This window comes from Telopea speciosissima, chromosome 3 (genome assembly GCF_018873765.1).
Source record: "Telopea speciosissima isolate NSW1024214 ecotype Mountain lineage chromosome 3, Tspe_v1, whole genome shotgun sequence".
Lineage (NCBI taxonomy): Eukaryota > Viridiplantae > Streptophyta > Magnoliopsida > Proteales > Proteaceae > Telopea > Telopea speciosissima.
This window is the reverse complement of record NC_057918.1, coordinates 25,749,566-25,764,610: the sequence shown is the minus strand read 5'-3', so window position 1 is coordinate 25,764,610 and position 15,045 is coordinate 25,749,566. Positions and strand designations below refer to the sequence as shown.

Genomic DNA, 15,045 nt, shown 5'->3' with positions numbered 1-15,045 from the left:
TAAATTTTTGTCGCTTGAAGGGTTAATTTCAGCCATAAGGATCTAAAACAATGTTGTGAATTAGGTACAGGCAAATTTTGGACTCAAATTTTATCATTACCCTCACATGTGACTTGAAAATTTTCCAGGGTAATGTGGAATGGTTCATTGTTTTACTTGCTACTTCGCATGCTCCATTTGTTTCCAGTCTTATCCAATGTGACATGTAGTTAACTTGGGGTGTTGGTGTACCCTCCATACATAGTGTGGAGAACAAATACCTTTTTTTTAAACCTTTTTTGGGGTTTCTTTTTGGGATAGGAGGTCAAGAAGAGGCATAATCCCCATGACACCAGTGTGGATGTATCTGTATGCCACCAATGGCAGTGTTGAAAACAATATCATTCACATAGAACCCACGTAGTCAAAGCAGGAAAGAGAGTAATAAAATCCTCGTGAGGATATTACTACCCTGGGGGAAAACTCTCTTTATTGTATAATGTGTTCTTATGAATTTTTATCCTCCGAAGGCAGTTCACTTGTGTATCCGACGGTGGCCAAGAGCATGTGTTCAGATTTTTATCCTCTCAAGTGCAATGGTCACCATTAGATGCACAAGTGAGGTGCACTGGGCAGTGCACCACACTTGGAAGATGAAAATCCTGTATGTTTTCCACAAAACAGCACATTGCTAAGTTTTAGGGGTATTTCTTCTCAGAGAACTCTTTCCTTTTCGTTTTGTTTTGTTTTGGGCCAAAAAAATCCTGTCAATCCGGGCAGCATGAAGCCGTGTGCGGCGCCTGAGATGAGGCAGGCGCATTGACCACCTTACCCCTGCTCGGGCACGGCATTGGGCAGGGGGTAAGGCAGTAAATGCGCACCACCTCATCTCAGGTGCTGCACATGCAGCACTGCTGCCCGGATTGACAGGAGCTGAGTCCTGTTTTGGGATGGCGGAATATGGGCTTTCGAAACAGGTGATGATAGAATTTGAGTTCCAGACCCTAGGCAGCATAGTCTGATATTTTCTGGTACTTAAAACCAAACCAGACATGGCTGTATCAGACCTATCCAGTAGGGCAAGAACGGGGTTCAACTCCTTTTGATCATCTTTCTTTATCATCATCAACATCACCATAATGTTTAGATTCCATGGAATTTAAAAAAATAATGACATAAAATGTTAACAAGTCAAGGATAGATTTTTTGATTCTACATCCTAAGAAATTACATCAGAGAAGAACCCGAGCCTTTTCCCAACGGGAAGCACAGTTGCCAATTATTCACTGTTCACTCCACATGCGAAAGACCCCCGCCACTCTCAGCCCGCGTCCTGTGCATGAAACCAACATGTAATTTGGAAAAGAATCCAGACAACTCCATGCATATGGGATACAGAATTCTAATCATAAAATTCATTGTAATTTACAAAATATCATAGATTACATTCGCAATATTACAATAAAAATTTCTTTTCGGGTAACTGTCTTGAGGCAAGAAAATGAAAAACACAATGTGGAAGTGCAAAATAAAAATACCCATATGCTGATATAATGCATGTGAAGTCTGATATGTTAAAGGAAGTCTAACAATTTAAAAAGTAAGCAATGCCCATGATACATGACAGGAAGCAGGAGGGAAGTGTATTCTTGTAATCAACAGATGTGATTGAGAAAGCATTAAGTACCAAAAAACCAGAAGTTTAGGGTAACCATAAAATGACCATTTTGAAGATGTCAAGAGAGACTTACTTGTGATCTGATGGGTTCGGCATAAGTTCATAAACAATTGTTGCAACAACATCCCTCTTCAACTGTATTTCATAGGAAACAGACGTATACTAATTAAAACATCCGTTCATCTATAAGAGATCATCCTTCTGGAATATTTGTATTCTTCAGCTGTGCGATTACCTGAGTGGCTTCACCCCGTAAGCCAATATAGTGTATCTGAGTTGTCTCAGCACCATGATTGTCAGGGAAATGCAAAGTGAGATTGCCGACACCTTGAAATCTAGCATATCTGCTTGAGTTTTGAGATAACGTCAGATAATAGAGAATGAGAGATAAAGCTGCATGGATCAAGTACAAACCAAGACCCTAATCATATTTTCCATGCAGCAGCACCCATACAGAAGGTTCATTAGAGAAGTGACACCACATTCATGTTCCCCTTCAAGGCTACAACCAAAATATGCCTTAGCAGTACTTTAAAGTGTTTATTAGACCCTGTATATGCTTATTGCTTAGGAATTTGTGCTTTACCGCTTCACAGATTACCCATTTGTGATTTTTTAAAGTGAATTATGAATGTAACAGCACCTTGATACTTTCTTTTCCCCCTTCTTTCTTTAGGGTGGAGTGGTGACTGTAAATGTGCTGAGACTTATTCTAGGTCTCAAAATTTCAGCAATTTCATAAGTCACCAGTATCTCCTCATTTGTTTACTTCATAGTTGGCAAATTGACGAACATTCCACTCAGCTTAATCCGGGCCTTTTCAGACCAATTCCACAGCATTAGAAACCCACTGAAATATATCATCCATTTGAAATAAATGCATGCTTGCAAGTTAACACAACAAAATCTTCTTCTTGAATTGCTAATTGTTGTTCAACATGTGCATGTCTGAAGACACTCAACTTGACATATTATAGATACTTCAGCAGTTAACCATATTATGCTCCAGGCTTGGTCGGGAAAGATGGTCCTTCACTCTTTAAGTAAATTATCTTTTCTTAAGAAATTTAGATTACCAAGCCTCATTTTCTTTTCAATTTTACAGTACATTTCCTTAGTTTGTCAATATTCATTTTTAGAAACCTCATTCAGATCCACTCCTGATGCAGATATACTACCTTGGACCGACCCAAACCCAGTTGGGTATCCAGACGAAGATGAACCGGGTCCAGTTTGAGTTTTAGTTCAGTAGGATATGTTACTTTATGGTCTATTTTGTAAGTGGGTCCATTAGGAGTTTGATTTATTTCATAATTTCTTTTTATTGCTGAGTCGTGGTAGAGTTAGAGTTAGGATTTTATTTCTAAAGTCCAAGATAGAGTCAAGTTCTATTTTAGTTTTAGAGTTAGCATAGGAGTGTTTTGGTTCTTTTTATTTATACCATGCAATCGTGCAATTAGAAGACAAATTGAATAGAACGGAATAGTTGAGTTATGGTTTGAAGCCAGAGTGGTTGTGCATGTGCACTCTTCTCCCCACCCCCACCCCTCTTCTTAATTCTTATGCTATTTCTCTTCTCTCCCCTGCAACTCTGATTTTCCCAGCTTCCTCTCTTCTCCTAACCGGCCCTCCACCAATTTGGTATCAGAGCTGAAGGATCCCATCAATCTCTCTCACCTTATTCTTCTTCTTCTTCTCTATAGCCTCTCTTCCATTACTGTTCTGCTATACTACCAGCAGCAGTACAAAAAAAAATCAATTACCCCCTTTGATTACAGGCAACCGCATCTTCCCTTTGTTTCCACCCTCTTAGCAAAACCCAACCTCTCTTCCATTTCCTTTTCCTTTTTGTCCTCGCTGTAACAGCAAAACAAACAAAAAAAAAAAATTAAAAAATCAGACCCTCTCCTTCCGTCAATTCCAGCGACCCATCCCACCCCTGCGATTCCCACCGACCAACCAATCCTATCTCTTTTGATTCCCTTACCAAAACCCCAGGCCCCAACCCACCATCCCCTTCTTGGTTCCACCATAACCGGAAAAAAAAAAAATACATACCTGGTTTGAAGCCTTCCCGCTGCGAGTCCAATTCCATCCTCCAGATTGGTTGGCTCCCTCGATTCGTCGCCTTCTTCCAAAGCTGCGAAGCTCGTTCCTTCCTCGGTCTTCTTAAGTAGAAGAGTTCCACTCGAATACGGTATCCCACTTCCCATTTCCTTTGTCCCTTTCTCTTCAATTTTTCCCAAGTTCCCCTCTGTGCAACTTTTATTCTCTTGAAACTTTTAATTTTTTTTGTTCTTCCAAGTATTCCCTTCCCTCTCATGGCTCCTTTATGATTCCTATTTTGCTTTTTTTTTTTTAAGATTTATTCTCTTATTTCCTATTCTCCTTTAATTTTATTTAGTTCCAAATTTGTCCCTCCTTCCCTATACGTTCGACCCTCTTGTGTTTTTCAACTTAAATTCCAAAATTACAGAACTGCCACCCAATTGTGCCTTTCACATTATCTACAATTCTGCCATCATTATCATACACCCACTAACCCCTTGATTTGAGTCTCCTCTTAGTTTTTTTTTTTTGGGTGAATAAATAATATCATTACCGAAGAGAAGAAAAGAATTAAAGAGGGTCCCTAGGGGCAAGAAAAACACAAACAGCCAAAGCCTTAACTAGGAGAGGCTGAAGAAACAAGAGAAACATTAGAGAGGCCCCAGGAGTCAACAATGAGCTTGTTCCTTGGGGAGTCTAAACAACTAGAGGGGGGGGGACAAGAGATAACTTTGCTTTAATCTCAAAGGAAATGGAATCCCAAATCTTTTGGTAAGGACGAGAATTGGAGGTCCATTTCCTGATATTACGTTCCATCCAAATATGGTTGATAGTGGCACAGAAAGCCAACCTCCCTACCACATCACAAATAGAGGAGCCAGCGTAGGTCATATGAATCCAAATCCACTCTCTAGAGAAGGGGAGAATTCTTCTACGGACCGGCCAGCACTTGAGGATGCCTTTCCAAATAGCAACAGCGGTAGGGCACTCAAAGAAAAGATGACTCAAGTCTTCAGCATTGTTCCAGCATAGGCAGCAAGCAGAAGAGACTTGGATCTGGCGGCTTCGAAGGAAAGCCAGGTTTGGAAGACAGTTGTTGAAAACCCTCCAAGCTGTAAAACAGTGGCGAGGAATGTGATGCTTGAACCAAAGAAGCTTGCACCAAGGTACCAGCAGGCCTTTCAAACGAATGTAGTTCCAAGCTTCCTTAGAAGAGAAGAGGCCAGATCTGTTTGTTATCCAAAGAATACAATCTCCTCGGGTAGTAGGCCTTCTTGGAATAGAGGGGAGCTCACTCCAAATAAGGCTAAGAGAGTTGCCAGAGGGTGAGGGAGCCCAACCATCCTGATCAAGAATATCAGCAACCAAAGATAGCCTGTGAAGACCCATGGCATAAATGGAGCAGGGAGTGACCTGATGGAGAAGAATCCCCGAAGGGTGCCAATTGTCCAGCCAAAGGTAAGTGGAGAGACCATCACCAACCTGGGACCGAATGACCCGTAGCACAAGGTGTCGGCTAGCAAGAATTTTGCGCCAGACCCAAGAAGCATCAGAGGAAGGGGAAGCCGTCCAGATAGAGTCATTTCGAAGAGGACCCGAATAAATCCAGTCAACCCAGATGCTTTTCTTGTTGGAAGCAATCTTCCAAATAAGCTTGATGATACCCGCAGTGTTCACCTCTTTGATTCTTCGGATGCCCAGCCCACCTTTCGTCTTAGGGAGACACACAGCGGCCCAGCTTAAGGGATGGAGAAATCTAGAGGAATCATTGCCCTTCCAAAGAAAGGAGGCCATGAGAGTTTCCAAGGACTTGATGGTGGCCTGAGGTAGCCCATAAATCCCAGACCAATAGATATAAGATGACTCCAATACTGATTTGATAAGGATTAACCTGCCTGCATAGGAGAGAAGTTTGCTTCTCCAAAGTTGAAGCCTTTTCCTAATCAAATCAAGCATAGGAGTGCAATGGTGAGCAGCGGATGTTCTTAGTTGTTTGGCCCTTAGCGATGGATTCCTTTATGTTCAAATTTTGAGTTCGATGGCCCAATGGAAAACTTGCTATGTGGTTTATTGATGAAGGGCAGGACGACAATTTCGTCTCTCGATCTGTGGTAGAGATGTTATCAAAGAACAACCAGATCATTATTCACTCTAAGGATTATGTATTCGTCGAATTCTCTGTTTCTTATTATTGTGACAGTGCATATTGTGAAGTGTTTGAATCTCCTCAGAGCATTATTGAATTGGGTCGAGAGTGGTTAGAAGTACGAAAAGGGATTGTCGATCGTGATAAAAACTTGTGCACTCCACATCCGTTTCACATGCCCTAGACATTCATTCTTCATGGGTTAGTTGATGATGTTTGTTCCAAGTCAAAAGAGGCAGCACCAATAATGGAGACGAAGATGAACCGGGTCCAGTTTGAGTTTTAGTTCAGTAGGAGATTTTACTTTATGGTCTATATTGTAAGTGGGTCCATTAGGAGTTTGATTTATTTCAAAATTTCTTTTTATTGCTGAGTCGTGGTAGAGTTAGAGTTAGGATTTTATTTCTAAAGTCCAAGATAGAGTCAAGTTCTATTTTAGTTTTAGAGTTAGCATAGGAGTGTTTTGGTTCCTTTTATTTATACCATGTAATCGTGCAATCAGAAGACAGATTGAATAGAATGGAATAGTTGAGTTATGGTTTGAAGCCAGAGTGGCTGTGTGTGTGCAGTCTTCTCCCCTCCCCTCCCCCTCTTCTTAATTCTTATGCTATTTCTCCTCTCTCCCCTGCAACTCTGATTTTCCCAGCTTCCTCTCTTCTCTTAACTGGCCCTCCACCAACTCCCCATTTTTTCAGATAAATACTGACTCAAAGAGAATTTTTCTTATAACTTTCCATCAAAGCGTAGTATTCTAGAAATGTAAAGCAGTTTAAGTTGAAGGCAAGTAAGCTTCACAGTAGTCACAAGGTAAGTTTTGCAAAGAATATTAATTACAAATATTCAATGAGGAAACAAATTCCTTCAGCTTTATATGGTTTATCATAAATAGGTAATTTCAAAAAGGAAGTACACACAATTTAGCATGGACTCCTGATGGATGAAGTACTACTTCCAGCATGTGTATATACTGATACTACATCTGATAAGAGTGTGGAACTTCTGAATTTTCACTCTTTATTATTATTTTTAATTTTGGAGCAAGACATAAATGAACATCAAAACCTATTCTACCATGGACTACAATATATTTGTACATGGCTGATTTAAGGAGTGAAAATTGATGCATTTTCATATGTATAAGCATATATGCAATTCATTACACATCCACCAGTTCACCACCCACCTAAAAAAATTTACATATTCCACCACAAAATCAATATGGTATAATTTACTTTTTTTACTATAACTAAATAAAACAAACTGGAAAATTTTTAAATCCTATTTTTGTCATTGTTCAACTGTAGAGCATCTAATTGGACACTCCTACCCACGTCAAGGCAATAGTCCAACAGCTTTATCATAGAGAATTATAACGGAACAATGTGAGTAAATTATAAATGTAAGCAATGTGGTAGATCCACCAAAAAGTGAATCAGGTTATAATTACCTTGTTTGGTATTCCAACACTCCTTGAAAATTTTCTACCAAGTCCCACTCCTTGAAACACAAAGAAATGTCTCAGATGAATTAAGCATATTGGTAAACCCCACCACCAACTTAAGATGATGCAATTACCTGAATGGGTTGCATAGTCTGAGCATCAGAGAAGTCGATACCATCTCGATTAATGAACCTAAGTTTGAAATAGAAATTAATCTTCTGTAAAAAGCTCCAGTTATCAAACTATAAAAGCTCTTTCCTAAATTTGGCCATGGCTAAGAAGATAAACCATAGAATATTTATTTGCAACACTATGTTGACATGTGTAAAAATCAGTAAACAGCTTGCAACATAAAAAAAGAAAATGGTGAAACCATGTATGAAAACCTAAGAAAAAAGCAATCAAACAGAAAATTAATGACTAAAGAAATATTTCAGAAGCCACATATGTTCTCCGAGCTATTTCTGATTGAATTTCTGATATCTTGAAAATTTAGATACATTTGACGAAATGGAAATATGGAAAAGAGAAAAATATGAGATAGTTAACTCTTTGAAAAGTTAATAGCCTAAAAGTATTCTTTTTGTTGGTCAAGGAATGATTACCCCGTCAATCATATATTGATAAATCAATCAAATTATGTTTGACAAAGTACATGAAAAAAACAGAGCATTCTATTTCTTCAATTTCATGCTTAAATAAAACAAAGATACGTGATCAAAATTTATCCACATCAACTTTATGAAGGAAGCAACTGTCAGACAAAAGTAACTGATCAGGTAAATGCCAGCTAAAGGTATTCTTAGTGAGAAGTACAATACTATTCATTGTACGCTGCATCCAGATAATAAACTGCAGGCAGAAGAGATCTTGAGCAGCGCATTACAAGAAACAATGACAATTTTCATTAAACTAGGATATGTGATGCAGATAAATCACCTAAATGGGCTTATTATCGTGGAAATAAACCTTGGGTTGGGTTCTCTACATGTTGGGCCTTTAGTCCAATGGTTTCCTTTGTAATGGGCCACTTTAATGGGCCTATAATATGGGCAGAGGCTAGGCATACGGGCTTAGTTAGTTAAGTGTCTCTATTTCTTTATTTTAATTGTTATCAAGTGTTTCAGTTAGGCTGGATTAGGATTCTATAAGTATAGTCCTGTTTTGAGTCATTTTCCTCTATTATTTCAGTTTGGCCTTGGCGCAACGGTAAGGTTGCTCCATTGCGACCTAGTGGTCATGGGGTTCGAGTCGGGAAACAGCTTCTCCTTGAAACGGGGTAAGGCTGCACAAATATGACACTCCCCAACCCCGCAGTGGAGAGCCTCGTGCACTGGGTACGCCCTTAGTTTAGGATACCTAATTAGTTAAGGATTGGATTTCTGTTTGATTTTTCTAAATAAGTTTGTAAGGGGATCCAGAATTTTACACGAATTTTGATTAATGAAAAGCTATTGCTGCTGCTTCTCTGCATAGACTATAGAGTGTTCTTCCTTGTGTGTGACCAAGGTTTAGATTGGTGTTGTATCCAATCGATAACCTTGTTGCAGCGGGAAGCTCGGGTGTGTTGCTCTCTCTCTAATTTTTTTCTAAGGTACTGTTGATACTGATATTTCGGCAGTTTATCCATCTCTGAAATTCTTCAATCGAATCACCATTAGACTTGGTGGTTTTAAGGTGAGGTCTATACTTGATCTAGTTTTGATTTCAGTGATCAACTGTCGATTCTGTCTTCTAGCAATTAATAATTTCAATTTCAGAATCTAGCGGTTGTTTACAGTAATCCTATTCCAACTAGGATTGCTTAATTTTGGTTGATTCATGGTACTGATTTCAATTATGTTCACAGAATCACTCAGTTGAAAATTTTCTCTATCATAATCAGTGTTCAATTTCGGATTGATATTTGCTTGATAGAGTCCTCTTTCGATTACGAGTTCTTTCATGGGTTCCATTTACTGAACTTGGTTCCTTACTTTTACTGGTCTGATTTGTTTAAGGTTTAAATGCCATCCATCTAATTGCCGAGTCGAGCGACTGAGAACTAATTCATAATCAGTTTGATCGATTGCTGTAATTTTTTTTCTGATTATTAAAATGATTTGTGATTTATTATTACACCATTCTCCTAGAGCAACTAGGATTGACCCATAATTTCAGATCCACCCATCGGATTGATATGAAACTTTCAGCAAGGGTTCTTTACCTTTAGAACAGAACTCAATTTGAGTTTTGGTCTAATCTGACCATCTGATTTGATTATATGTCTGTTCTCCTTAACCTGGATTTCTATTCTCTGGGATTTGATTCTGTTATTGGTACTGTTAGTTTTCTAAACCAGTATTACATTAATATGCAACAAAACTAACAACTGCAGACATGTGATCAGAAAAAAATCACAGCATTACAACTCCACTAAGCCTTGGACAGTGACAAGAAGAAAATTTACCAAGCAAATCAAACCTCAGGAAATTCTTTGCTCAGTTTATGGTTGGCATTGAGGATCACTAATACAATGATAGAGAACTTCACTGATCAGCTCTAGCTATGATATCTTGATCATCAGAGAAGACAAAAAATCACATAATGAGCAATACCATGCAGATTAGACTTACGCTCTCATTTTTGAAGGACTTGTTCCATCAGCACCTCCAACAACCGAAATACTCTTAATCTTCACATCGGAAGTAAACCTATTGTGCACAATCAGTTCCAATAAATGAATAACAACAGATACATGTGAGCCCTTCTGAAAATTAAAAAAGCATAAGTTATTTCCAAAAATCATGTATCCACTTACTGGAGATTTAGAATATCTCCAAAATAAAAAATCCGAACCAATCTAGTGAGCTATGCACCTTATTTCTTTAGCTCTATGCAACAGCGTGGTCCATTAGACCCACTAGCACATAGTAGGCCCCACTGGGAATTAACCAAACCCAACAGGATTATGAAAATGAAAACTTAACTCCTTTGGCCCTCTTCACCCACTCATACCATGTTTATTCCCATTCCTCCAACCACAAGGGAAAAAAGAGGAAAGAAATGAATATGTTATAGCACAAATAAGTGAGAAAAGATAACTCATAAGGCCTTTATAGGATAAAGAATCTGAATTCTCTTCGCATGCAGGCTTTTATTTGATATAGAATTTGATGATAGACACAACAGATATAGGTGATCAAAAAGATTGCAGATTCAATAATGTCATCATTTTAAGGAAGTATCAACGGGATAACAATGGGGGTTACTCACGGGATAAAAACAAGTAACTCCGGGTCACCTTCATTGCTTTCCAAATAGCCCTGCTATGATGAAGGTCAAAGAAAACTTCACACAATCAATACATTCCCTTGCTCAAAAATTTATCAGGCTGAAAGTTGTTACACATGGTACCAAACAAATTAAATTTCCTGGAATAGTTAATGGAAAAAGATGCAGAGAATGCAATAACCCCAACTAAAATAATACTAGTACTTATGGACAAAACTAAAAGACACATAAGTCAAAACCAAAAGTTGAACTAACATAACTTTCATTATTTACAATTTTTCTATATCTAGAATAGTCAATTTGACATAACTGAAAAGATGAATAAATAATGTATAAATAAGAATTTGCTGAGTTGTAGCTACATAGTAAAGTTCCCTTTTTCTTTGGGGGGGGGGGGGGGAAATAGATAAGTTTCCGGTTAAAAATTGGAAGAGTGTCCAGGTCGGCTTCTCACTTTCCAATAATTTGAGGAATAAGGGTATTCATCTTTCCTCTTGACGTAATTGGATGTGAAGATTCTCAAGATTGGAACTGTACGCAGATCTCGGCCTTGGTGAGTTGTCTAATAAGCTTTGGAGATGCTTTGATGATGTGATCTCTTACGAGTCCAACATTCTAGCACATAGCGGAAGGGAACGCTCATGATGTCCACAGGTAAGGGTAAAATAGGGGGGAGCTGGGGGTATCAATGAAGATAACTAGAATCCTACATATGATGACAGATAAAGAGGTAAAATGAGGGCATGGATAGTTGGATATCTATACTGATAGGGAGGAGAAGGGATGCAACTTCGTTCTCAAAATCCAATACATGTTTATGCATAGAACATACCCAAAGCAGAAATTAACTATAGGGTTTCCAGAAAGAAAGGAAGGTTTTAGGATGATAAATCGGAAGTTGAAAAAGGTGATTTATAACATTGTTGATAGCTAACTGGCTTCGAGTCTGGAAACAGACTCTCTGCGAAAGCAGGGTAAGGCTACGTACATTATGCCCCTCCCCAGACCCCACAGTGGCAAGAGCCTCGTGCACTGGGTACGCCCTCTTTTTGATAGCTAACTGGCTTTGACTAATATGTGATAACAAGGTTGTATACTATAGCAATTTGAAGACAACTAATTGCAAGTGGAATGATGACTTATGACAATGGTGATGGCTATCTGGCTGTTTGTATGGAATCCTGAGTGTACAGGCAGCCATCTTTTTGGTTTCAGCCAGTTTTTCACAGAAGTCCAAAAGCCCTCCAATGAGTTCCACCTTAAAACACTTCGAGCTTAGTGAGGATGGCTCAACTAATGGAAATGACTGACTAGTGGAAACAACAAAGGGGATTTTATATATGGTTTGGTGAAGGTTATGGAGTCTGTTTTAACTTTCAATATGGTTGTAAAATCCCATTCAACTTTTAAAGTTGTGAGATGAGGTTTTGAGATTGTTATCTATGATGCAAAGGCAAGAGACCCTGGATTCTCTCAGACACCTGACAGGAAAAGTTGGTCATCCATGGAAAGTGTGCCATTGGGTGAGGGAATTAGAACATTTGGTTGCATAGTTTGGTGTCCAGTTCACACATGATTACAGATATTAGACAATAATTGTCTCCTCCTCCCCCCCCCCCCCCTTCCCCTCCATAATGAGTTTCTGAAAGGAAGAGATGGGGCTTGCTATAGTTAATCATAGAGCTGGGACCTCAAATATTGGTTTACTAATAAAGGGACAGCATTTATGGTCCTTCACTGATGTCAACCACCCCCCTCCCCAAAAATAGAAAAAAAAAATAACAATTGCAAAAAGTACTAGAATAAGTATGGTTTTAACATAAGGAGGCAAGCTAAAATCATGCACACTACTTACCCCAGAGGAATCCAGACGTTGCTCCCAAGCTTTAAAAACTGACTTTACACTTCCTGAAATGGCCTCATTCAGAGCTGACACCTGAAACAGTTATCATCATCTCTTTGAGAAGAAGTAAAGCACAAATTAATTGGAAAACGATCAAATGAAAATCAACTAACATCACCAACTCTAGAGTAGCATGTTAAACATTGAAAAGAAAAAAAATCCACCAATTAACATTCAGAAGAAACAATAAGTAAAAGTCTAATAGAAGAGTAAGTAAATGGATAAATAAAATGTATTGTAGTGTTTTTTGCTCAGACAAAAATGATTATTATGAACAGAAAAAACATTTTCTGATCCTTAAGATATCGGTTGCATTTATTTGTAAAATATAAATGGAAGAATACTATATCTTAGCAGATAAAAGGTTAAACTCATACCGAATACTGGCGAAGTACACTGACACATATCAGTAAATTAATGGTCAGATTGTAAATTAAGACTTCATTTTATCTAGTCATCTCCCAAGTTTCAAGTTTAACAAAAAAATTGCAAGCATTGCCTGTTATAGCCTTACAGGTACTTGAATAAGCAAGCCAACTGTGGATATTTCAAGGAGATTAATTAATTAATTCATGCTTTAACAACTTCTTCATGCATCATCAATACAGTCATATAGAGAGGAATGACTTTGTCACAGTTTCAATAACTAACTCAGTAGATTGTTTCTTATCAGAAACATTTGTAAAGGGTAATTCTGACCAGACAAGTGTTTGAATGAGAGCAAGATTTGAGTCATTCATCAATATAGTAGAGCGGCGAGACAGGATCAATGTAGCTAACTACATACCATATAGTCAAACTCATTTAGGTGGGAAAAGGCTTATTTGAGTTGAATGAGTCGTAATTTCATTACAGATACCCCACACACATTTCCACAACCATTTCAGAAATTTGGAAACCACCATAAACAACTATGTACCAAGAAACTTGTTCTTATGCTTCCCTGGATACTTAAACTGTCACCCAATTCACCAGAAGTGAAGTACTGAAGAAACATCAATCAGGGTATTTTTATTAGGGAGACGTAATAAGCATCGAAGCCCACAAATAGAATGTGAATTACAGTTTTTTATTTTGCGAATTACAATTCGTTTTACTGCTTATGCCATAATCGATCATTAAATAATGTGAGTTTATAGCTCGAGTAACTGGGTCATCAGAATTTCAACCTAAAGTATCAACAGTCTAAAAATTTCTAGAGTAGAAAGGAAAATGAAAGAGAAATCCACCTTAGGAAGGTCTATGTGCTTGTAGAGAGACCAATCGGAAGAACAATCGTGGTCCTCGCAGTTGTGATCGTGAAGGCAGGCCATCTCTTCTCACCTTCCTCTCCCTCTTTCCCTCTCTCCCTGCCTCTCACACACGCAACATAAGAAAGCAGCACGCCGTCCAATGCACAATGGCTTCTAGCTAACGTACACAGCGGCAGTGCCACGCGGCCATCGCCTCGAGTAAAGTATGGTCTCGTGCTCACAGACCCAGAGTACTCTTGAGGATTGTAGACCCCCATATAAAGATACCAATCTAATGGCCCCCCACTTTTAGGCTGTACCAATGGGCCATTTTAATCCTCTCCAAAGCCCTCATCTGCCACTGAGGTGCAATAAGGGACTGGCTGAAAGACACGTGGAATATTCTAAATCCAACGGTGATATATTGTTGTAATGGCCCCCACCTTGAGGCTGTCTCATATAAAGATGATTTATTAATATGGAGAACCATACAAGACATAGCTAGCATACAAGAAGGAGGAAGGCCAAGGCCTAAGCCGGCATTACATGATAAGCAAGACTATTGAAAGCGTTCGGGCAAGAGTAGGGCGATCTTTGTGCCATCTTATTGTGTTTGGAGTGCACACGACAGTAGGGATAGCTCGGCAATAGAGGATCCCGATGCCTGAATAAAAGGACTCCCAATGGACCCAATTCTAGCCAAAGCTTCTGCTGTTGACTTTAGCTGATCTCTCTCGTGAGTTAAGATGGAAGAGATCCATCATTCTAGCTTCCAAAATCTATTGCATATATTTCCATGGAGACAAGGGCCCACTGACAGGTGCTTCATTTAACCAGTTGTGCTATCTCTTTTTCAATCAAATACTTCCAAGTTATGATGATTTTTTTTTTTTTTTTGACTTGTTAAGAAAGAAAAGATAGATCTTTCATTAGGTAGAATGGGATCTGTCTTGTGTCTTATTTCTTTTGGAAGTTCTTGATGGTCAGACATCACCACCTTCCATGATCCAACTTAAATTGTTTTTTCATGTTAAAAGAATAATTAGTGGAAAGTTGCAGATGATAGTAACTCTATCATTGTTATTTTGGTAGCTACACTAAGGGAGTCAATTTCGGATCGAAACTGGAACTGTCCCGTTAAAACCCGAAAATCATTGGTTCTAAGATCTGATTTTGGGATCAATTATTAAATGAGATGGGATGATTCTAAGATGGTTTACTCTATAGTTTTGAGAATCGAAAGACCAATAAGGAATCAGTTGGAACTGAAACCTATAGCACCCGTTTTTTATATACATATTTACGTATGTAGAATTAGTTAATACTTAATAATTATAACTTATA

At 38.5% G+C, this 15,045-nt stretch overlaps 1 protein-coding gene across 2 annotated transcripts; it reads right to left on the bottom strand.

Moving 5' to 3' along the window:
• Window positions 1-1,073: 1,073 nt before the first annotated feature.
• Window positions 1,074-13,850, bottom strand: LOC122655513 (PITH domain-containing protein 1). Of its 2 annotated transcripts, none has more exons than XM_043849704.1 (9): window positions 13,699-13,850; window positions 12,422-12,502; window positions 10,549-10,601; window positions 9,909-9,986; window positions 7,428-7,485; window positions 7,300-7,349; window positions 1,893-2,001; window positions 1,731-1,792; window positions 1,074-1,312 (listed from the first exon to the last, which is right to left on the bottom strand). In XM_043849704.1, exons 1-9 carry the CDS (start codon window positions 13,780-13,782, stop codon window positions 1,270-1,272), a joined length of 618 nt encoding a protein of 205 aa, XP_043705639.1. In that variant the 5' UTR covers window positions 13,783-13,850; the 3' UTR covers window positions 1,074-1,269. The 2 variants fall into 2 exon arrangements, with proteins under 2 accessions (XP_043705639.1, XP_043705640.1); XM_043849705.1 differs by having other exon boundaries at window positions 10,549-10,598.
• Window positions 13,851-15,045: the final 1,195 nt, after the last annotated feature.